The sequence below is a fragment of the Pristiophorus japonicus genome, chromosome 17, assembly GCF_044704955.1.
Source record: "Pristiophorus japonicus isolate sPriJap1 chromosome 17, sPriJap1.hap1, whole genome shotgun sequence".
NCBI lineage: Eukaryota > Metazoa > Chordata > Chondrichthyes > Pristiophoridae > Pristiophorus > Pristiophorus japonicus.
In genome coordinates, this window is record NC_091993.1 from 21689179 (window position 1) to 21713954 (window position 24776).

A 24776-nucleotide genomic window follows, 5' to 3' on the forward strand; every position below is an offset into this window, starting at 1 on the left:
AAGGACATTGGGGAACCAATTGGATTTTTATGACGATCCGACAGCTTTACAGTCACCTTTTGTTTTACTGATTTTAAAAAAAAAATTCCAATTACTATTTCAAATGTTCAGGTGGTCACGGTTGGATTTGAAATTGCCTTCTCTGGGTGACTAGTCCAGTAATGTAACCATTACACTGCCACACTGCTACGTCAGCAGAAGGCCTATGCTTCATAGGAAGCCCATTAATACCTCGCGAGACAGACATAACTCACCTCATTGATGAGTGGTTCCATTTGTAATGGGGGTTCCATTTGTAGCGAGTTTTAAGGGTGGGGTGTTATTGGAGTGGACACTGTAGAGTGGAACTCCTTCTTCCTCCGGTACCTACACATTCAAAGATGTAACTGAGTATGATATTTTCCTTACGACATCACAAACACACTGCACACAAGATGGCTGTACAGGACCTTGTCATCATGTGTCTTGTCACATGACCCTTTTATTGTATTTATTTACAGTAGCAGTAGCATTACCACAGTAGTCCACCAGGTGGAGCTATATTACACAGATTTAAAGATCTGAAACTATCGCGCCCCCAAGCTCCTTGTGAAAATTGTAGCGAGCCTCGTTCCATTGACAAAGCAACATTTCCCTCAACCACTTTCAGGTTTTTAACCTCAATGAGCACCAGCTCGGCTTTTTAAATATCAAAATCATGGGGCTGTGGCAGGAGGTAAGTTAAAAGTTCATGAAAGGGTAGAGTGTACATGGACAGTGGGAGGAGAGAGCTGCAATGGGTAAAATTCATGAAAGGGTAGAGTGTACACAGGCGGTGGTTGGAATGGGCCAAATAGTCTGGGCTTTCCTACATTATCGGAAGGAAACTGGTTGCATTTGCACAAATTCTCTTTAAAACCAGCCGTTCCAGAACAGGGCATGCCCCAAAGATTACAGAACGGCTTTGACTATCAGCAGATCTTTCGCTACAAGCACCACGTGAGCTGGAGCTAACAAACTGGAAAGGCCAGAGCTAACGCCTGCTGATGTGCCTGTGAGGTTAATGACTTAGTCAGTGGTCTGGGGTTTAAGGGTTAAATTCAACTTGGGTACCAAGTTAGGGTGAAATATTTCACTCCAGAAAATCACATGGTTTTAAATGGGCTTCATCATAGAATGATACAGCGCAAAAGGATGCCATTCGGCCCATCGTGCCCGTGCCAGCTCTTTGGTAGAGCTCTCCAATTAATCCCACTCCCCCTGCTCTTTCCCCATAACCCTGTCATTTGTTTTCCTGCACGTATTGGCAAAAGAAACAGAGGCAACGTTAGGAAACAATTCATTTTTTTACGCAGCGAGTTGTGATCTGGAAAAAGTTTCTTTTAAAAGTTACTATTGAATCTGCTTCCACCGCCCTTTCAGGCAGCGCTTTCCAGATCACAGCAACTCGCTGCGTAAAAAAATGAATTGTTTCCTGACGTTGCCTCTGTTTCTTTTGCCAATCACCTTAAATCTGTGTCCTCTGGCCTTTCTGCCACTTGAAACAGTTCCTCTTTATTTACTCTATCAAGGCATCAAATTTTCAATTGAGAAACCCGGGCGTTGGTTCCGTGCCCACAGGGACTGTAGCTTTCTGTTGGGAGAGTGAGACAGGTGGGCTGAATGACCTCCCTCATGTGTTCTGATGTTTATAGTAGCGCAAAGAGTAGGAGTGAAGATAAGTCAGGAAGTAGCGATTAGCTGCCGACAGGTTTGGGTTTTAACAGCACATAGGATGCAGAATTAAGAGGAGCCTGATTGACATAAAGAGTTCCGGGGTTTTTATGTCCCAGGAAAGAAGGAATTAGCACAAGGATATTACTCTACAAATGATAATTTGTGACTATGGCGGACAACTAAAAAAAAAGACTTGCATTTCTATAGCGCCTTTCACGGCCTCAAGATGTCACAAAGCACTTTACAGCCAATGAAGTACTTTTTGTAGTCACTGTTGTAATGTGGGAAACGCGGCAGCCAATTGCATACAGAACCTCCCACAAACAGCAATGTGATAATGACCAGATAATCTGTTTTTTAGTGATGTTGATTCAGGAATAAATATTGGCCAGGACACCAGGGATAACTCCCATGCTCTTCTTCAAAATAGTGCCATAGGATTGTTTACATCCACCTGAGAAGGCAGAACAAGGCCTCAGTTTTAACGTCTCATCCGAAAGACAGCACCTCTGACAGGGCAGCACTCCCTCAGCACTGGAGTGTCAGCCTAGATTTTTGTGCTCTGGAGAGGGATGCGAACCTACAACCTTCTAACTCGGAGGCAAGGGTGCTACCCACTGAGCCACGGCTGACACAGGCTAGTTATGTAATGTATGAGTTTCACTGTACCAGAAGCATCAGGAATATGAACCGACACTCAAAGTTATTGAAATAGCCGCTTAACTCAGGTAGTGGATTAACTCAGTCTCTGCCGTTCAGTTACCGAAATCACACGAAAACAAATACATTTCTAGTTAAGGTGTGAATACATCCACTGGTTAACTCTGACAGATATGACAAAAACTAACTCTGGCGGAGAAACTCGCATCATTTGCGCCTCCTGTCAGCGTTCAGCTTCTGTGCCAGGCTGTGGCCAAGGCACCCCGCTCCCCAGTGGTGCAGTGGAGGCTCCTCACCCCACGGCAGAGCTCACAGTGTGCTCCCCCCCCCCCCAACCCTTTAACAGAAGGGGGGAGGGCCCTGTGCTCCCACCAGTGCTACACCGAGAGGCCACGCAGCGCTGGTAAATTCCCGCGCTTACCGCCCCAGTCCTGCCCCCAAGAGGAATGCAGCTCCCGACATTGCGCTCCCTTCCGCCTCGGGGACGGTAACCCCAATTTTGCAGCTGGGGCAGGAAATCCCACCTAGTCTCGGTAACCAGCCCCCAAACGGAGCGATATCGAATTTCGACCCCCGTGTCTTCTAAATACCTCCAGTTACAAATTGTACAGTTCTAACAAAAATATTGAAATAACCCCATCAAAAGCAGTGTCGACAGTAAGGAGTCACAACGCCGCAGCCCTGCCAATACTTCACGCGGTCTCATGAACTTACCTCCCAGTACACCGTGTCTTCAAAGCAGTTTTCATCTGTTGGGTCACCCCAGAATGGCAACTTCAGAATAAAGCCTTTGAATAAAAATATTAGCAGCGATCAGTGATTTTCAGGCAGATTTTGAATTTGTTACACTTTCCCGGGATGACTGTAAAGAGGGTTGTGAGGACGGGTTATTTATGGGGCAGGAAAGCAATGACTAAAATGAGTTTTTAAAAAATGTAAGCAAAGGGGAATTGTCTTCCTGAACAACATGTGATTTTATTTTTCACAAGATTGTGCAGGATGACAACGATCCTTCAGTTCATTTGGTCCCATCTCCCCAGATTGTCAACCCTGTCATCTCCCCAGTCGAGCATCTCGCTTATAAGAGGGCACGGGCTTAAGACCGTGAAGGGCAAGTTTAGGGGCAGGAGCCAGGAAGAATTTATTTATACAGAAGGAGAATCAGCATCAGGAACTGGTTTGAAATAGGGGTGGATGAGTCCAGATACAGCTTTAGGTAGTAATGGGAAGATAATAGAATTAGCACTCAGGAAGAATGAAACTAGATTGACTTCTTCAACCAAAACCATCACGATCTTGTAAAAGATTTCCTGTCCCTTCTGATTTATAAACTGTTATTCCACAGATTTGAATACATTAAATGACATGTTTTTAACACTCTTTCTTTTAATGTAAAGTACTCCCGCACCAAGCAAATTTCTTCGAGATTTTCATAATTACTCTGGTGTGTAATAGCACAGCAATGCCACAAGGTGGCAGCCAAAGTCCAGCATTTTGGCGAGATTGACTGCTGCTGCAGAAGTGGTTTCTTAAAGGTGCAGTGCCTTAATGAGAAACGCCTCTGGGAAAACCTTTCCCCTGTCTTGTTTACAACCACACAAAACTGATGTACACACACCATGGTGCCATCCACATCTGAAGGAGGAAGGTGTGGGGGAAGAGGGGGAGTTAGACAATGTAGAAAACAAACATTTCTCTTGAGAACTAGGAAAGTTTAAAATGAATTTTCTCCCATTAAATAGATGCAGTAGTTCTAAACAACAGGTGTGAATTTAACACATGTTTCTGCAGTTTGGGGGTTACCTTATCAGTAACAGCCATAGAAACATAGAAAATAGGTGCAGGAGCAGGCCATTTGGCCCTTTGAGCCTGCACCACCATTCAATATGATCATGGCTGATCATTTTTGCAACTTCAGTGCCCCATTCCTGCTTTCTCTCCATACCCCTTGATCCCTTTAGCCGTAAGGGCCACATATAATTCCCTTTTAAATATATCTAATGAACTGGCCTCAACAACTTTCTGTGGTAGAGAATTCCACGGGTTTACAACTCTCTTGGTGAAGAGGTTTCTCCTCATCTCAGTCCTAAATGGCTTACCCCTTATCCTTAAGGCTGTGACCCCTGGTTCTGGACTTCCCCAACATCGGGAACATTCTTCCTGTATCTAACCTGTCCAGTCCCATCAGAATTTTATATGTTTCTATGAGATCCCCTCTCATTCTTCTAAATTCCAGTGAATATAAGCCTAGTCGATCCCGTCTCTCCTCATATGCCAGTCCTGCCATCCCGGAAATCAGTCTGGTGAACCTTCGCTGCACTCCCTCAATAGCAAGAATGTCCTTCCTCAGATTAGGAGACCAAAACTGAACACAATATTCAAGGTGTGGCCTCACCAAGGTCCTGTACAACTGCAGTAAGACCTTCCTGCTTCTATACTCAAATCCTCTCGCTATGAAGGCCAACATGCCATTTGCCTTCTTCACCGCCTGCTGTACCTGTATGCCAACTTTCAATGACTGATGTACCATGACACCCAGGTCTCGTTGCACCTCCCCTTTTCCTAATCTGTCACCATTCAGATAATAATGTGCCTTCCTGTTTTTGCCACCAAAGTGGATAATCTCACATTTATCTACATTATACTGCATCTGCCATGCATTTTCCCACTCACCTAACCTGTCCAAGTCACCCTGCAGCCTCTTAGCATCCTCCTCACAGCTCACACTGCCATCCAGCTTAGTATCATCTGCAAACTTGGAGATATTACATTCAATTCCTTCGTCTAAATCATTAATGTATATTGTAAATAGCTGGGGTCCCAGCACTGACCCTTGTGGTACCCTACTAGTCACTGCCTGCCATTCTTAAAAGGACCCATTTATTCCCACTCTTTGCTTCCTGTCTGCGAACCCTTTCTCTATCCACGTCAATACATTACCCCCAATACTATGTGCTTTAATTTTGCACACTAATCTCTTGTGTGGGACCTTGTCAAAAACCTTTTGAAAGTCCAAATACACCACATCCACTGGTTCTTCCTTGTCCACTCTAGTAGTTACAGCCAGTGTTCCCTATAATTCTTTTTGATGCGTGAGCCCTTTAACTGGCTGCACGGCTTAGCGGGAACATTGGTAACAGCAACTTTGTGATATCGCTTTGCTACTGTCAGGTCAGGTGTATGCATTTCCCTCCTCTCCCCCCGATCCAGAAGGCATTGACCCTTCGCTGGTATACCATTACGCAGGTTACGATTCTTTCAGTCGCCCTGTACACCTGTCAGCCTAGACAGCGAGTGGCATCAAGCTATTCAACCCGAGCATTTCCCTTCCCTGAGAATCGGCTGCACGGGTAGCTAAAGCCAAGTGCTGGCATTCTGGTCTCGGTCAGAAACTCGCGCTCCAGCAGTTGCGGCGAGCGGAGGCGGGAGCTCCGGGTTGATGTCCAGCGGGATACTCGCATGCGCTGGGCTTGGGGGGGTGGGGAGGGCCCCCCACCGCAGAGCCCGTAAAGCCCTCCCGGCCATATCGGAGTGACCGTCCCATCTATTGGCCGGATACGGCCATGGAAGGAGCGTTCACGTCGCGGCCAAGCGAGACTGTTGATCAGCCCATGCATTCCTCCCACTGCTCTGCACAGCTCTGCTGACAGGAAGCGTGCGACACCATGACCAGCTTCACGGCTCGGTCTCCCAACAATTGCAGCATTCCCCGGCCTTGCCGTTCTGCGCTTCTCGAGACAGGCCCACTCACCGACAATGGCTCCTCCCGCCAGGCTCAGGAGGAGAGTGACACACAGTGCTGCCGCCTGATGTCCTCCTTGGATATGGGGCGTCCACCCTGCCAATCTATTCTCCAGACCGAAAGCAGCAATCAACCTGAAGGCGATAAAACAAACCGGTTAAAACCCGACAGAGACAGCGTCAGCTGTGGCTCAGTGGGTAGCACTCTTGCCTCTGAGTCAGAAGGTTGTAGGTTCAAGTCCCACACCAGAGACTTGAGCACATAAATCTCGGCCCACACTCCCAGTGCAGCGCTGAGGGAGCACTGCACTGTCAGAGGTGCTATCTTTCAGATGAGATGTTTAACCGAGGCCTCCATCGATCTTCTCAGATGGATGTAAGATGCACTATTTTGAAGAAGAGCAGGGGAGTTATCCCCGGTGTCCTGGGTCAATCTCATCCAAAAGGCGGCACCTCCAACAATGCAGCACTGCATTTAAGGTTAGGGTTAGTATCAGCCGAGATTTATGTGCTCAAATTCCTGGAGTGGGACTTGAACCCACAACCTTCTGACTCAGAGGTGCGTGTGCTAACCACGGCTGACATGGTTGTGGTTATATATATATATATCCTTGTATACTACAGTGCTGTCTGTCCTATCTTACCCTTCTTTACTGTAGACTGCCTCACTGGCAGCGGCAGCAGTGATGGCTCCCACAATGGCTCCTATTACACCTGGCATGGCGTGCAGGTTATGGATGCCACATGTATCTTGAATCTTAAGGTATTTCTCCAGCAATGGCTTAAAACAGAAAATCACAGCATTAGACCTTGCACATTTGCTAAGCGAGCAATTTTTAAATTCACACAGGCTGGTGACCATTCATCCCAGGCCACCGAGTGTGGGAGTTGAATCTAACCCAGTGTTCCTGGATGTTGTGAGGCTCCACTGCTGTCGGTCGTTCGCGAGTTGCAAAGGCCTGTTAATATTCGGCGGGCCGACACGCGCTCAGTGGTCAGCAGGGCCGCGGCGATGAGCTCAAGTGCGGACTGGCCATGCAATCAGCCAATCACAGGTAGGGGAGGTCTGGTTGGCTCGGACTGAGAGGCCTCACAGAGCCTCGGGCCCACCCTGCCAACGTTAAGTGCCAAAGTTCATGTGACCCAGGCTGGTGGGAGGGCAGCACAGCCTCATCGCCCACCCACCCCCTCGCCACCCAATGGCTGCAAACCGCAGAACGGTACAGCACAGGAGGGCATTCCGCCCATCGGACCCATGCTGGCTCTTTGAAGGAGCGATCCAATTGGTCACATCCCCCTGCTCTTTCTCCATATCCCTGCAAAGGTTTCCTTTTCAACTATATATCCAATTCCCTTTTGAAAGGTGCATTTTGCAGCTGGGGCCACTGGATAGCGATCAGGAGCCCGAACCCCCAGTTGATTTTGCCCCCCCGAAATCAGGCGGGCTTGATCCGATTGTGTGCCTCTGAGCGGGGTGGTGGGATGGGGGTGGGGGGATAGGAGGTGGGATGGGGTGGAGGCGGGGTGGAGGCAGGGTGGGAGTAGGGGGGATGGGGTAGGGGGGCAGGGTGGGGTGGAGGGATGGGGTATGTGTGGAGGGCTGGGGTAGGTGGAATGGGGGGATGGGGTGGGGTGTGGATAGGGGGGGGCGGGGTGGGGGATGTAGGTGGGGGGCGCGGGATTGGGGGAGGGGTCTAATGTTTAGTTTTAAGATTATTACTATCATTTCTATACTCGGCTTGGGAAGCTGATCGAATTGAACTCACCGACAGGAAGATGAAGCCCAACGTTGACACAACTCCGGAGATCGCTCCGACGATCAGCGACCCATAGGGAGTGAGCATCATTTCCGCGGCTGTGCCGAGAGCCACTCCGCCAGCGAGCGTCCCGTTCTGAACGTGAACCTGGCGAGGCAACAACGGGTTCAGTTAATCGCAATCCCACCAAAGCTTCCGCCCAACCGGTCTCGGCCAAGGGGGCCTTTCATCATGGGTGAGTCCAGACAATGAGTGTTAGCAAGCTATTCGGCTATTGGGGCATCACAGCCAAGCATGATCCGGTCCTCACCCGATCTACACACGCGCAATTTACACGCATGTACAATGCACATGCATACATGCACACGCTCAAATACACACACTCACTTTTGAGCAGGGTCAGGGATAATGAATGGATCAGGAACATCAGCTGATTTCCCCCCCCCCCCCCACTCTCTTCAGCAACACCCCCCACCCCACTCCCACCACCCTCACCTGAGCATCTTGGGGCAAGGAGGCCAGTTGATGTGCCTCTAACTGCTGCCCTGCTTGAGATCAGCTGACTCAACATGGAGACCAAACCTGGGAACTTCCTAGTCTGTGTGGCACCGCTAACATGCCAGAAAACTATTTGACTGCAGGGACATCGCAGCAGAGTTCGATCCTGTCCTCTAGTCCTCACCCGATGTCTAAACGCTGCGCACTTCCCAACAAGATTGTTTTGATAGTGATCAGGAGCAGGAAGCCTGGCTGATACTTTATTCATTCTTGTGAGAGAAAAGAATCAGCGTAAAATGTGTTTCGACCCCGAAAAAGTATGATTTATTTCACCCCCCCCCCCCCCACCTGTCCCATGGCCAGCTTTGAGAACACCAGAGTCATGTATAGCAAAAGTTAAATGGGCAGTGCAGCATCTTCCATTCCATTCCCCAAATCCCAAATACCAGAAAAGCACCCTCTCCCACATTACAACAGTGACTGCACTCCAAAAGCACTTTATTGGCTGTAAAGTGCTTTGGGACGTCTGGTGGTCGTATAAATGCAAGTCTTTCGGCGTGGCAGACTCCATTTATAGGAATAAGAGGAGGCCATTCAGCCCCTCGAATTAGATCCTGGCTGAGCTGTACCTTAACTGTCATCGGTGGCCTTTCCAAGTGAGGTACTGTGAGCCGTTCTTACTGGCAGCTGGATTGAGACTCATTTCATGTCGGAGTCCCGAAGCCGGCAGAGAGAGAAGATTGTCATCCATTGGCCTGATCCAGGATTGAACCTGGGCTCCCAGAGGTGAAAGGTGGGTATCCGACCCACCGCACTACCCAGTCTCTGGGTCATTTTTGCCACAATGGTCAGTAAAATGACAGCATGCTGAATGTGAGGCCTATGAGATTAGCTGCTCTGTTAAATCCCAGTTATCAAAGAGTGCCCATCCCGCCCAAAGGAACAAGTGCGGCCTACCATGTTGATCTTTCCTTTCTTTTCGAAGAGACTGGAAATGGCAATGGTGGTGAGGACACTGGCGGCGAGCGAGCAGTAGGTGTTGATGGCACCACGATGTTGGGCATCCCCGTGGTTTGAAATTGCAGAGTTGAAGCTGGGCCAAAACATCCAGAGGTAGAGGGTGCCTGAGGATGAGAGCAAAAACCCTGTCGTGACTGAACCGTCGCCGAACCTGCCCTCGGGTGTAATGTATTTGCTTCATGGGTTCTTTGCTGAAGAATTCATCGCAACACATTGCTAATAAACCAGCTAATACTTAATAGCAAAGGTCTAACAATCACACTACACATTACCAGTTCATCCACGAGGCTCACAACTGCATGCCTCATCGTGGATGACCTAGACCTAACTGACTGGGGTTTTATTGAGTCTTGTGAACATCACGTGACTGGCGAAGCCACTCACAATGCAGCAAACCTGTGAGCATACCACAGGTGCATACATTACAGCACAAACATAGACATAGAAGGAGCAATAGTAGGCCCTTCGAGTCTGCACCGCCATTCACTATAATCATGGCTGATCCTCTATCTCAACACCATGTTCCTGCTTTTTCCCCATACCCCTTGATGTCTTTTGTGTCTAGAAATCTATCTCTCACCCTCTTAAATATACCTGCGGGCAAAGTTTGCCTCACTCAGTCACTACGCCCCGATTATGGAACTCTCTCCCAAAGCCATTTCAATTCGATTCCTCCCTCAAATACGTCAAAATACCCGTCTCTTCCGCTGTGCTTTTGATCCTCCCACCTGTCGTGTATTTGCTTCATGGGGTCATTGCTTAAGAATTCTTGGCTACGTGTTTGCTGTAAAGAACGAGTTGGTTTATTAGCAAAGGTTTAACAATGAAACTGAACACGACCAGTTCATCCCCCAGGCTCACAACTGCCGCCTCGTCGTGGAGAACCCGAACTCAATTAACCGGGGTTTTATTGAGTCTTGTGAACATCACATGACTGGCTAAGCCACTCACAGTGCAACTGCTCCAGAAGCCTGGGAGCATGTTCACAAGCACATATATTACACCACCTTTTAACCTCCCTATGTCCTATTCACTATTCTCCTTTTCCCCCTTGCTAAATGCTCTTAGGCTCTACTTACAGTGCAGCTGTGGTGTTGGTGTCAAGGAGTTTCGTGAACACAGGCCTCTCCCAGAGTCAGGCCTGACCTGACACTGGAGCAAAGAGGCTTGAGATCCTTGGAGAACACACAGTTTTGCTGCAGGCAGTTCAGGCTCTAACGCCATAGGTTTGAACTCAAAACCACTTCGCACCAAAGGAGAACACATGGCTGCAAGGGTAGGTGATCGGGGGGCGGGGAGGGAGGTGGGGATGGGTATGTTGGAGCCGGCTTCCCAACATGCCTTGGAATTTTTGGCCATTTAAAGCCCCACCTGCATGCACTCATTAAATTCCCCGCCCGTGAGTGAACAAGAAGAGATTGCCCACAGCAAAAAATGCAGATACTCCCTTCTTTCTACATTCTCACTGTTCAAATCAAGACTCACCACATCATCTCCTACTCAAACGCATTCTTTCTCTGGACCTCAAAACTGTGGAACTCCACCAATCCCTCTGTCCTCCCTTCCTCCTACAATCTATTGGTTTTTAAAGCCCAATCAGCCAAAACCGTTCCATTAAAACTCATCTAATGCCCTATTCCTTTTACCTTTGCTGAAGGACTGATGGCCTTCACCTGGAATTCTCAACAACTAAAGTAAACAAACACTCACCAATCATGGAGAAGAGGTCGGAGTGGTAGACCGACTCATTCTTGCTTTGATCCAACTTTGGCCTGTACAGGACACGAGTGACTACAAGTCCAAAATAAGCACCAAACACATGGATAACCATCGAGCCACCAGCATCTTTAGCCTTTGCAAGAGAAAGGAGATTTCCTTGTTAAGTGATTTTTACTTATTTACTTAGGAGGAAGCCATTTTCCCCCCTTTTTCCCAAACATCCCAGCAGTTTGGACCTTCCCTGGAACAAGAGCCAGCCCTTCGGAGCTGCTTGTTGGCCAAGCCAAAGCTGCGTGACACCACGTCAACAGACATTTGGCCAGAGAAAGGATGGAGGAAGTAGACGTGGGTTACAGGATTGGCCTCAGTGAGGGTGGCATTGGAGGGATGAGCCCTGAAGATGAAGAGGATGCTGATGAGGGTTTAATCAGCAGCGAGGAGAGGCAGGGACAAGGGCGGACAATGCTTCAAAAATGGGATGCAGCAACCTTTGGTGATTGGCCGGGTGTGGGATATACAGCTCAATTCGGGTTCAGACAGAAGAACAGCTTAGTGAGGTGGCGACTGAGCAACGAGTCAAAGAGGTTGATGGCGTCTGAAGCACAGACAGGGAAACGCTGGTGAGAGCCAAGCATGACAGCTCCAGTCTATGAACTGTAGAAAATGTTCACTCAATGAGGTCTTGATGTTGGAATTCGAGAGCCCAGGGGCTCTGCCACTGGCGGTAGTGGGGAAGGGTAATACGCAGTGGACGAAAGAAAAGAAAGACCTGCATTTATATAGCGCCGTTCATGACCACCGGACATCCCAAAGTGCTTTACAGCCACTGAAGTATTTTTAAAGTGCAGTCACTGTTGTAATGTAGGAAACACGGCAGCCAACTTGTGCACAGCAAGCTCCCACAAACAGCAATGTGATAATGACCAGATAATCTGTTTTTGTTATGTTGATTGAGGGATAAATATTGGGCAGGACACGGGGGATAACTCCCCTGCTCTCTCCAAAATAGTGCCATGGGATCTTTTACATTCAACTGCGAGAGCAGATGGGGCCTTGGTTTAACGTTGCATCCGAAAGACAACACCTCCAATAGTGCAGCACTCCCTCAGCAATGCACTGGGAGTGTCAGTCTAGATTTATGTGCTCTAGTCCCTGGAGTGGAATTTAAACCCACAACTGTCTGACTCAGAGGCGAGCGTATTGCCCGCTGAACCACAGTTGACACTTGAGGGAAATGGTGAGTAGATTCAGCTAATCTACCAGAATGGTGCATGCTTGTTGGCCCCAACCGTTCCTAAGATTTCTCATGTTCTGTATTACGATTTGTGACCGGAAAGGTGAGTTGAAATGGGAAGGGTTGGATAACTCACCCCAAGAACGTTCAGTAGGATGAACTCATTCACCGCGTACAAAGTCACTTCAAACAGCGACATGATCAGCAGCTGGACTGGGCTGACTTTTCCAAGGACGGCTCCAAATGAGATCAGCACTGAGGCAGCACAGAAATCGGCATTTATCAGGCTGGGAGGAGAGAAATCGGAGAAACAAAATGTCACAGATTAAAGCAAAGGCACCTTGTAACTGTTGGGACAGGATTAACTATGAACGTTTTGTCAAGAGCCACAATTCAAGCCTATCTATTTCTACGTCCACGGCTTGGACATTACTGAAGCTATTGCATGAATGTTTAACGTGTTCACATCAAATTCCTCTCTCCGTTATTTTAGCCTTTTTTTTATAATAAACAGGCATCAGCGCCAATAAAGTAGGATGAGAGAAGAATTTGACATAGGTTGTGAATCTTTGGCATTCTCTGCCCCAGAGGGCTGTGGATGCTGAGTCTCGGAATATATTCACGGCTGAGATAGATAGATTTTTGGAGTCTAGAGGAATAAAGGGATATGGAGATCAGGCAGGAAAGTGGAGTTGAGGTCGATGATCAGCCATGATCTTAATGAATGGCAGAGCAGGCTTATGGGGCCATAGGGCCTACACCTGCTCAGATTTCTTATGTTCTTATGTTATGTTCTTATGACACAAGCATGTTTAACATTTTCTAATTATTTGAATTGTGCCCATAAAGTAGCAAAGCCCAGTACAACATTTTTCTATAAATAAGTCGGCATTTGTTATTGTAATATGTTGAAAAATAATTACCCATAAACCAAAATATACAATCTACTGAGTGCCTGTTGCTGTTGTTCACTGTGCTTAATGTCTGGGTTCAAAAACTCATCAGGAAAGATTTTAACGCATGAAAAGAGCTTTGTGTCTGGCCAGTAAATTTTTAATCAGAAATGCTGGAAACACTCAATGATTTGGATGAAGGAATTGAATGTAATATCTCCCAGTTTGCAGATGACACTAAGCGGGTGGAGGTGTGAGCTGTGAGGAGGATGATAAGAGGCTGCAGAATGACTTGGGCAGGTTAGGTGAGTGGGCAAATGCATGGCAGATGCAGTATAATGTAGATAAATGTGAGGTTATCCACTTTGGTGGCAAAAACAGGGAGGCAGAATATTAATTGAATGGTGATAGATTAGGAAAAGGGGAGGTGCAACGAGACCTGGGTGTCATGGTACATCAGTCATTGAAAGTTGGCATGCAGGTACAGCAGGCGGTGAAGAAGGCAAATGGCATGTTGGCCTTCATAGCGATAGGATTTGAGTATAGGAGCAGGGAGGTCTTACTGCAGTTGTACAGGGCCTTGGTGAGGCCACACCTTGAATATTGTGTACAGTTCTTGAATATTGTGTACAGTTTTGGTCACCTAATCTGAGGAAGGACATTCTTGCTATTGAGGGAGTGCAGTGAAGGTTCACCAGACTGATTCCCGGGATGGCAGGACTGACATATGAAGAAAAACTGGATCGACTAGGCTTATATTCACTGGAATTTAAAAGGATGAGAGGGGATCTCATAGAAACATATAAAATTCTGACTGCATTGGACAGGTTCGATGCAGGAAGAATGTTCCCGTTGTTGGGGAAGTCCAGAACCAGGGGTTACAGTCTAAGGATAAGGGGTAAGCCATTTAGAACCGAGATGAGGAGAAACTTCTTCACTCAGAGAATTGTGAATCTGTGGAATTCTCTACCACAGAAAGTTGTTGAGGCCAATTTGTTAGATCTATTCAAAAGGGAGTTAGATGTGGCCCTTATGGCTAAAGGGATTAAGGGATATAGAGAGAAAGCAGGAATGGGGTACTGAAGTTGCATGATCAGCCATGATCATATTGAATGGTGGTGCAGTCTCGAAGGGCCAAATGACCCAATCCTGCACCTATTTTCTATGTTTCTATCTTTCTATGTTTCTATGTCAGTCAGCAGCCACCAACGAATAGAATTTTCTCATTCCTCCCCTCCATTTACGCTGTGCAACATGCTCCTGCGCCTGTTTGCACCAGGCCTAAAAGTTTTCAGGATACTTAATGCGCAGTAGGTGGCCAATTAGCCCAACTTTTCACCAGCACGTTGATTTGAACGGGTAAGGGAAACATGCAGCGAAGCGAAATGCACAGTCGGAACTTGACAGATCGCAAGTTCAGGATTTACCGCATGTGCAATCAGAAATCCCGAACTTGCGATCAATTTCAAAGGCGGTATGACGACGTACTCTGAGAGTGCGTTGTCATACCGACTGCGAATTCAGGGCCAATGCGGGTGGAATCTTGGGTGTTGCCGCATCCCCCCGCCCCCTAGTGGTGGATTTGGATCCTTCACATGAATACCATGGAGAGTGTGGATCGATTTCTGAATCCTAACAATCACTCTTTCACACCAGTTACATCACAATGCCTTGTGTTGACATGAAGCAGTTTAATTCTGATGTGAATCGAATTTGGGCAGATGGTGTGACCATCTCCAGGAGGTAGTCTCACACCATTTCTTCCTCGCACTAGCCTCAATGTAACTGCAATGGGCCATCTGGAAACATTGGGGTACAAAACTACAGGCTAGAAATTACTATTTCAGATATTTTGTTTGACAAACCTCTTATCACTTGTATTCCCAAGGACCAGTTTGTTTTAAACCAGTCAACACAACCATTAAAAAGGCAGTCAGAGGATTGATTGTCAGATGAGGTGAATGTCACAGACACTAACTTACAGGTTTACATTTGACCTTATTAACAAAAAAAATGTTAGTAAAGATCCCACTCTGCTAGCTCTGTAAATATTAAAATCCTGGCAAGTGGAGGGAGCTCTGCCCTGCCCCCTGCTGGAGGGATAGAGGTGAAATTCTCTCTGCCGCTTTGGAAAACCATGGATTGCTTTGGAGCATTTATACCACTAGGGGTCATTACTACAGTTATCCACTTCCCTGTCCTGTTACAGAAACCAAATCTAGTCAGCAGGCACTGTTTTATACCCTGAATACTTCTAATTAACTCTTGGATAAGAGCCTTTGCCTTTCTTTACTTTATTGATAGCACTGTGATCTAAATGTCCTCTCTTATTCCTGCACAGCTACACATGCACCATCTTGCATACTCGTTCTCCTCCAGTATCTTCATTGTGATAATCAGTACTCATTGGGGTCTAAATTGTTGCGCCCAGTTTATCGGCCTGAAACGGGCCCAACGATAACCAATTTGGCAGTGCAGAGGCTGCTGCCTGATCTGCAGGGGAGTTTGGATCATTGCTAATTTGGTTCGGGTCTTTTTTTAAGCAGTCCTAGCGGGCGCCTGATAACAGCACAAGCCTCATTAAAGCTCATGTGCTCGTTTCAGACCTGGATTCCTACATTTGTTTGCTTTAGTTGGAACTTGTTGCGCAAGCTGCAACTGCCATTTTTTAGGTCCATGTCCAGTTTTTCCTACCGACCAGCCCCATGTTCTGTACCAGGACTTTCCTATGTGTCTATAGACCAGCTCATGCTCCACACTTGCCTACATGTCTATAGGTCAGCTTTTACTGCTTACCTTTCCACACCGATTTTGATTTTTCCATCACTAAAATCTAAGGAGTGAAACCAGCCCTGCATCAACAGAGCCCACTGGAGGCTAAAGGCTGCAATGAGAAAGTTGAATCCGACACTTCCAAATCCGTATCTCTTCAGAAAGGTCATCAGAAACCCGAATCCCACAAAAATCATCACATGAACATCTTGGAAACCTGAAATGAAAGGAAGAAGATGATCTGGATTACAGGACGGCTCTTTATAAAGACTATCACCAGACATTGATCCTGTGGCTGCCACGGAGCCACAGCTGACACTTGAGAATATGGATCAATATTCTGGAGCTTCGCTCGATTACCTTTAGGGATCGGGACATATTGATACGAAACGTTCCTTTGGAGAATTAAATGAGTGGGGATAGAATTACCACAACACAGTTGTCAGAATCACAGCAGAGCCTGAAGCCACAATCCAAAACCGGTTTGTTCTTAATGTTTCTTGTTCCCCTGTGTCCTACGGCACGTTTTACGGTCTTTCCAGTACCTCACACCCTACCCCTCCCTCCACATCATGTTTTTGTGATTTCTTACTTTTTTTTATCTGTATGCTCTACTTCTATGTTTGATTGTCTACCTATCTCTGTCTCTCGTGCTATCTTTCTCCGTCACAATCTCGTTCTCTTTCTCTGTCTCTCTTTATCATTCCATATCATGCTTTTTGTCCTTTGTTTCTATCTCCTTTCTTTTTCTCTCTTTGTCTGTCATGCGCACTCTTTCTTTCTATCTGTCTAGCTCTCTGTCAAAATATGCTCTGTCTCTCTCTCTCTCTCTCTGTTATTATTCCTTTTGATGTCTTGCTCTCTTTTCGCATCTATCGCTAGCTGTCTCCCTCTCTATCTCTGTTTATTTTGTTATGCTCTTGCGCACTCAAACTATTTTCTGTCTGTTTCTTTCTGTGATACACTCATTGTCTTTATTTATCTCTTTATCTCTGTTAAGCTATCTTTCTGTCATGCTCTTGCACTCTATTATATGGACTCTCATGTTTTCCTTTCTTGCTGTTATGCTGTATCCGTTTCTCTCTGCCATCCTCACTCTTTATTTCCAAGGCGAGAAAGAAAAGAAAGACTTGCATTTCTATAGCGCCTTTCACCATCACCGGACGTCTCAAAGCGCTTTACAGCCAATGAAGTACTTTTGGAGTGCAGTCACTGTTGTAATGTGAGAAATGCAGCAGCCAATTTGTACACAGCAAGCTCCCACAAACAGCAATATGATAATGACCAGATCATCTGTTTTTATGATGTTGATTGAGGGATAAATATTGGCCAGCACACCGGGGATAACTCCCCTGCTCTTCTTCAAAAGAGTGCCATGGAAGAGGGCAGACGGGACCTCGATTTAACATCTCATCTGAAAGACAGCACCTCAGACAGTACAGGACTCCCTCAGCACTGCAGTGGAGCGTCAACCTAGATTTTTGTGCTCAAGTCCCTGGAGTGGGACTTCGAACCCACCACCTTCTGAGTAAGAGGTGAGCGTGCTAACCACTGAGTCACAGCTGACACATATTGAGAAATCCTTCGGAATAAGGATCATCTACTTCCACCTCCACAGTATCACCCGTCTCAGCACATTAGCTGCCAAAACCCCCATCCCTGCCTTGGTCGCCTCCAATTTCGACTATTCCAACTCTCTCCTGGCCGGCCTCCCATCCTTCACCCTCCATAGACTTCAGCTCATTCAAAACTCTGCTGCCCATTTCCCACCTGCACTAAATGCAGCTCCCCAAGCACCCATGTGCTCACTGACCTACATTGATTCCCAGTCCCTTCAATGCTTGAAATTTCAAATTCTCATCCCTGTGTTCCAAACCCTCCAGTGTATCTGTACTGATAATAAAATGCAGCATTAAAGAACTGATTACAGCAACCACCCAATAAATAATATTTGCACCTAACATTTGCATTAAGAGGTCTGCAAAAATAAACTCGATGGAAATAAGAATAGCAGACACTGGAAGGATACAACAGGTCTGTCTTGAACATTAACCATCAATAAAAACAGAAAATGCTGGAAATCTCAGCAGGTCAGGCAGTATCTGTGGAGAGAAATAGTTAACGCTTCTTGTCTGTGACACATCGTCAGAACTCTTAACCAACTGATTCCTTTCTGGTTTCTTATCCCTAGCTTAGGACTCTGACGCTAATGATAGAGATTAAATTATTCAAAGCATATGATTACCTAACTCAAGTAACAATAACAGGGCCTGGAACCTCCCTGATTCTTCTACTTAACATTACAATTGGTGAGTTCTGGCTCAGGTCAACATCCCCAGCATTGAAGCACTGACCACACTCGACCAGCTCCATTGGGTGGGACACATCGTCTGCATGTCCGTCACAAGACTCCCAAAGCAAACGCTCTACTCTGAACTCCTACACGGCAAGCGAGCTCCAGATGGGCAGAGGAAATGTTTCAAGGACACCCTCAAAGCCTCCTTGATAAAGTGTATCATCCCCACCGGCACCTGGGAATCCCTGGCCCAAGACTGCCTGGGAGGGTGATGAGTACCTTGAGTCTCATCTAAGAGAGCATGCAGAAAGCACAGACAGCGGAAGGAGCGTGGGCAAACCAGACTCCCCACCCACCTTTTCCTTCAACCACTGTCTGTCCCACCTGTGACAGAGACTGTAATTCCCGTATTGGACTGTACAGTCACCTCAGAACTCACTTTTAGAGTGGAAGCAAGTCTTCCTCGGTTCTGAGGGACTGCCTATGATGACGATGGCCCCTCTAATTAATATTACAATTGATGAGTTTCCCTTGGGCGTCAGTGAAGCTGACAAGATATTTTTTTTCTCTGCAAGATTTGCCGTTTTTGCAGAGATTTCTAAACTCATCCCTAGTAGATGCAGATAGATGCTGGGTTGGGAGGAAAGTATTTAGACTTGGGGTGGAATGCAAGGATTGAATGGACAAGTGAGAGTGGGAAAGTTTGACTGTACTTACTGGGGTACCTGAAGTAGAAATCGTTTTCCAAGGCGCTGCTGATATTATGGGATTTTCTGGTTTCTATCCAATGGGCGTCGGATTCTTCATCGTACCGGATGAAGATCCCGAAGAGGATGATCATGGCTAGCTGCCAAGCGAAGCAGATCAGAGGCAGCTTCCAGCGCATTAACGTGTTCTTCATCCTTCAAACTTCAGCAAGATTTAAAGAAAAAGAGAAAATAGAGATTAATTAATTAAATGCACTTTGTGAGAAGCGAGATACAACCTGGACTATCTGGGATCGAGAGTGACTTACAGTCCCTGCAATCCAGATATTTAAAGCTTGGAAGAGTTGGAGGTGGGACCCACCAGGGAGGCGGAGACTAGCCGTTGTATTACTTAAAAGAACTGTCTGCCGCACCAGAATAGTTGGAGGCGTTTACTTTTCCAAACAAAAGGCATTGATTAAATTATATCAGTAAATTCGATCTGACTGAAGTTGCACTATTTTATCTTGCGATTAAATCGCAGTTTAGAAGCGATTGGGTGCACTCCCTCAGGGCAAAGCCCACCTGTGGTGTAAATACTCTCAGACCAGGCAGAATAACTAACGGGGTCCGCCCATAAACGAACTTGCATTTTATATAGCGCCTTTCACGACCTTAGAAAGTCCCAAAGCGCTTTACAGCCAATTAAGTACTTTTTAAAGTGCAGTCACGGTTGCAATGTAGAAAACGCAGCTGTCAAATTGCGCACAGCAATGACCAGATGTTTTAGTGCTGTTAGTTGAGGGATAATTATTGGGCAGGACACCGGGGAGAACTCTTCTCACTGAAATTGTGTCATGGGATAATTTTATGTCCACCTGAGAGGGCATGATAGTGAGGAGATTAAATGGGTGTGGTAGAGTCCATGATCAGGTAGAGGGTGCATGGACTGTGGGAGGAGATTAGATGGATGGGTACTGTCCAAGAGACGGTAGAGTGCACATGGGCTGTAGTGTCACATCTCATCCAAAAAGATGACACCTCCAACAGTACAGCACTCCATGAGGAGTATCAGCCTGGATTTTGTGCTCAAAGTCTCTGGAGTGGGACTTGAACCCACAACCTTCTGACCCAGAAGTGAATGTGCTACCCATTGAGCCACAGTTAGTCTCCACCATAGAAAGAAAGACTGACTTGGATTTATATAGCGTCTTTCACGACCACCGGATGTCTCAAAGCACTTTACAGCCAATTAAATACTTTTGGAATGTGGGAAACGCGGCAGCCAATTTGCACACAGCAAACTCCCAGAACAGCAATGTGATAATGACCAGATAATCTGTTTTTTTGTTATGTTGATTGAGGGATAATTATTGGCTAGGACACCGGGATTAAGCCCCCTGTTATTCTTGTAAATAGTGCCATGGGATCATTTAGGTCCACTTGCGAGAGCAGACGTTTAATATCTCATCCAAAAGATCGCCCCTCTAACAGTGCAACACTCCTTCAGTACTGCACTGGAATTTGACATTATGTATAGATGTTTTTGTGCTCATGAAATTGGTCTTGGGTGGTGGTGTAAAATGAGCCATAGTGAATTGGCAGTCTGTTTCACTCCCCAACCATTGAAGTCAATGAGAAAGAAGATTGGACCAAGTGTAAAAATGGCTGCTGATTCACCATTGCATGTTTTGCTCTACCATCCATTTCCCTCCCTCGTTGTATAGATTCACACATGGAATGGCCTGTTTGGTCATGTACTATAGAACTATGTGCAAGCCGTGGAACAGTAACCAATGTTCACAAGACTCAATAAAACTCCAGCCAGTTGGTTTCAGGGGATCCACGATGAGGCAAGTGATTGTGAGCCAGGTGGATGAACTGGTAATGTGTAGTGTGATTATTAAACCTTTGTTAATAAACCAACTGGTTCTTAATAGCAATGTGTTGCGATGAATTCCTAAGCAAAGAATCCATGAATCAAATACATTACTATTAGTTTATAAATAATCACTCATTCCACAAGATTCTATCATGTTGGGAAACTACTTGCCAAAATCTTTCTGAAAGTCCAAGTAGAAAATGTCTACCGAATCACTCTCATCCACTAACTTGGTGACTTCTTCAAAAAATTCAATGCAATTCATAAGGCAGGACCTTCCTTGCCAGAAGCTGTGTTGGGTATCCCGATAATGCCTTCTCTATCTAAGGTCATCCCTAATCAATGTTCCCTTTAATTTTTTGGGGGTGCACAGCCCCTTCAAAATACTGCGCATGCACGATTTTTCCTATTTAAAAGCCGGTGAGCCGACTGTGTAGGAGCTGCAGAGCGCTGCACGGCCTTGCAGGTCAAAGGGAACATTGTCCCTAATGATTCATTCCAGCATCTTGCCCATTAATAAAGTCTAAGTAATGGGCCTGCAGTTACCGACACAATGAATTACTTTTTCACTTTTTCTTGAGGTGACTATGTAACATACACAGCGACAAATATTACAACACCAATTTTATTCATTGTTGGATGTTCAACAGTACTCGTTACCCATAGTTATCTTTGGGTATTAATTTTCTGTTCAGACTGATGAGTTTGTTTTCTCTCTCATAGAAACATAGAAACATAGAAAATAGGTGCAGGAGTAGGCCATTCAGCCCTTCTAGCCTGCACCGCCATTCAATGAGTTCATGGCTGAACATTCAACTTCAGTACCCCATTCCTGCTTTCTCGCCATACCCCTTGATCCCCCGAGTAGTAAGGACTTCATCTAACTCCTTTTTGAATATATTTAGTGAATTGGCCTCAACAACTTTCTGTGGTAGAGAATTCCACAGGTTCACCACTCTCTGGGTGAAGAAGTTTCTCCTCATCTCGGACCTAAATGACTTACCCCTTATCCTTAGACTGTGTCCCCTGGTTCTGGACTTCCCCAACATTGGGAACATTCTTCCTGCATCTAACCTGTCTAACCCCGTCAGAATTTTAAACGTTTCTTTGAGGTCCCCTCTCATTCTTCTGAGGTCCCCTCTCGCTTTTTCCCCGCTCCCCCTCTTTTGTTCTCTTTTCCTCCCTTTCTTGCTTTCTTTGCAGTGTAAGCTGTGGCTCAGTGGGCAGCACACTCGCCTCTGAGCCAGAAGATTGTGGGTTCAGGTCCTACTACAGAGTACAAAAAAATCTAGGCTGACACTCTTAGTGCAGTCCTGAGGGAGAGCTGCACTGTTGGGGGCTGCTGAGTTTTAGACGAGATGTTAAACTGAGGCCCTGTCTGCTCTGTCAAGTGGATGTAAAAGATCCCATGGCACTATTTTGAAGAAGATTAGGAGAGTTATCCCCGGTGTCCTGGCTAATATTTATCCCTCAATCAACATAACAAAAAACAGATTATCTGGTCATTATCACTTTGATGTTTCTGGGAGCTTGCTGTGCACAAGTTAGCTGCCATATTTTCCACATTACAACAGTGACTACACTCCAAAAGTACTTCATTGGCTGTAAAGTGCTTTGAGACGTCCGGTGGTTGTGAAAGGCGCTATATAAATGCAAGTGTTTTTTTAGAGCATGTACGTGCTGAGATACATACATCTCTGCAGAACTCATGACTTTTTCACCCAGCCTCACTGCTCCCGTTACGGAATGTTCGAGACAAGTGAAAGACTGGTTTGAATTGGTTTTTGACTGGCTATTGACCCAAGATGCTCAAGGAGATATAATCGAGCACGAGATGAACATGCACGCAACACAAATGTACTTTAGGATTCTTGGAATGTTGGCATTTTGATTTGCAGGTATGTCATAGTCAGCCAATGGGTGGTGGAACTATTTTTCAGCTGTTAGGTCAGATATTTATGGTATGTAGTGTAAATCGTAACATTGCCATTCAGTAAGGGATTATATACCCCTTCTTTTTTATTCTTGCAATGTTTTAATTTATTAAGCTGAGCACAAACATACATACAGGGCCTGAAATTGGTCGACATACTGCCCGCGTACTGCCCACGTACCACCCACGTACTGCCCAAAAATGCGATTTTGGTCAAAAAACACCTACATACTGCCGACATACCGCTTGGCGAAATATTCATCATTGACATACCGCCGAGCGATATGCACACCTTCCGCCGTGTAGGACCGCCCACATACTGCCCAAAAAGTCCGATTTTCATCGCATACCGCCGACATACTACCGGAGCTGCATACCATCCTGGAAAAGATGGTTTTACGCGATGGTAAGTGGACGGGAATGGGCAGAGTGCACGGAGCCGCCATTTTGGAAATCGGGAACTGTCAGCTAAAGCAGCACCTCTGTATTTCAGAGGTGAACAATGACTTTACAGTGCGATTTAGAGTGGAAAAGGTATTTTTATTGGTACTGAGTAACTTATTAAGATAGAAGGCATTTTATTTATATTTTTTTCATTGACGAACCAGATGTGAGAAAGTTTATAAATGAATGCTTTGCTTGAAAGTGGAGAGCTGCATTTTGGGACCCTGATGACTGTTACCCCAAACGTTTGACACTGTACAAGAGTGCTTAAATTCAATTCAAACGTTTATGTAAAAATGTCAAAATTATACAACAATTTAAAAACTTTGTAAAACTTAGAACTTTAAAACAACTGTAACAACTTTAACAACTCTGACAATAACAACTTTAATAGCAACTTTAACAAAACTTTTACAACTTTAATAAACTTTTACAAATCAAACTTCAATTATTCAATGAACAAGTACAACAAAAGACCCTTTAGTGTCCTCAACCACGACCTTGACCCTGTCCTCGACCGCGTGTTACACCACCCTTGGGACTATTCCCCCCTTTCTTACTCCCACCCTTCCCTTGAGTCCGGACCACCCCGTGGTGGTACCAAACCGGGGTGAGTTCTGTTTCTGTTGATGAGGGGGTCAGACATTGCAGGCGCAATAAATGGGGCCTCAGGAGAAGTTCATGATGTAGAAGACATGTCTTCAGGGCTGGAAGATGCTGTCAGCTCCCCACCCTCAGGTGCTGTCGATCTGACTACTATGGCATGGTGGGGGGTTCCGCGCCATGTCCCGATCCCGTTGATTGACGCATGGTTTCAACGGCGTTGGCGGTCTGCTCCATTGCAGTGATCAGACGCGACATGTCCTCCGACTGCCGCTCTGATAGAGCCGTGATGTTTGTGGCTATTGTAGTCCTGGCCTTGAGCAGCTCTTGACCTATGTCGACGCTGGCCTGTGACAGATGCACCATGTCCTGATACAACCTACAGCAACCGACCTCTCCTGCACCAACCTCCGTCGCTGCGGCAAAGGTGCTGCAACACTGGGGGTGCGTTGTTGCGCACGGCTTGGTCCCACAGAATCAGAGGAGCCATGGGGGTATCCCCTGAATGTAGACTCGGTGGTGGAGGATGTTCCAGCTGTCCCACATGGAGCTGGTGTATCCTCCTCCATCTCCAACTCCACTGGCTCCAGGATCAACGGCTCTTCCTCTTCCTCTTTTTCTTCCTCATCTGGAAATCGGGAGAGGGCTGGGTGATGCCAGAGGTGTAGGCAGCGGGTCTGTCATCTGATCTCTCTATGTCAGTGTGGTCTGAATCGTCTGAGTCTGGAAGTACAAAACAACATTGAAAAATGCTTGACACCAGGGGATGGGTCAGGGTTACATGAGTACATGAGGACAGTGTCTTATCACAGTCTTACTTAAGTGTCCATCACTGCTGCAGTACTGCATTACATATCGCAAACAGACAATACATATATGCATTGTGTTACATGCTCCCAACATTGCAGTACGTCACATGAGGCCAACATTACAGTGCAATAAA

General features: G+C 46.2%; 1 protein-coding gene across 1 annotated transcript; it reads right to left on the minus strand.

Annotated features, from left to right (window-relative positions):
* Window positions 1-255: 255 nt before the first annotated feature.
* On the minus strand, window positions 256-24210 carry rhcgb (Rh family, C glycoprotein b). Its single transcript, XM_070859116.1, has 11 exons — window positions 24176-24210; window positions 19003-19187; window positions 16014-16206; window positions 12461-12611; window positions 11082-11223; window positions 9309-9475; window positions 7863-8000; window positions 6741-6877; window positions 6107-6231; window positions 3070-3143; window positions 256-366 (listed from the first exon to the last, which is right to left on the minus strand). The coding sequence occupies exons 2-11, from the start codon at window positions 19184-19186 to the stop codon at window positions 256-258; spliced, it is 1422 nt and encodes a 473-aa protein (XP_070715217.1). The 5' UTR covers window position 19187; window positions 24176-24210.
* Between the last annotated feature and the right edge of the window lie 566 nt (window positions 24211-24776).

What these genes read in the sequence shown, in the direction of transcription:
- rhcgb (XM_070859116.1), bottom strand. Translation starts at nt 19,186, where the DNA reads ATGAAGAACACGTTAATGCGCTGGAAGCTGCCTCTGATCTGCTTCGCT. An exon ending in GGCGGGAGGAGCCATTGTCG is followed by an intron (nt 3,144 to 6,106) that starts GTGAGTGGGCCT and finishes TTTTATTCAAAG; the next exon opens with GCTTTATTCTGAAGTTGCCA. An exon ending in AAGACACGGTGTACTGGGAG is followed by an intron (nt 367 to 3,069) that starts GTAAGTTCATGA and finishes TTGAATGTGTAG; the next exon opens with GTACCGGAGGAAGAAGGAGT.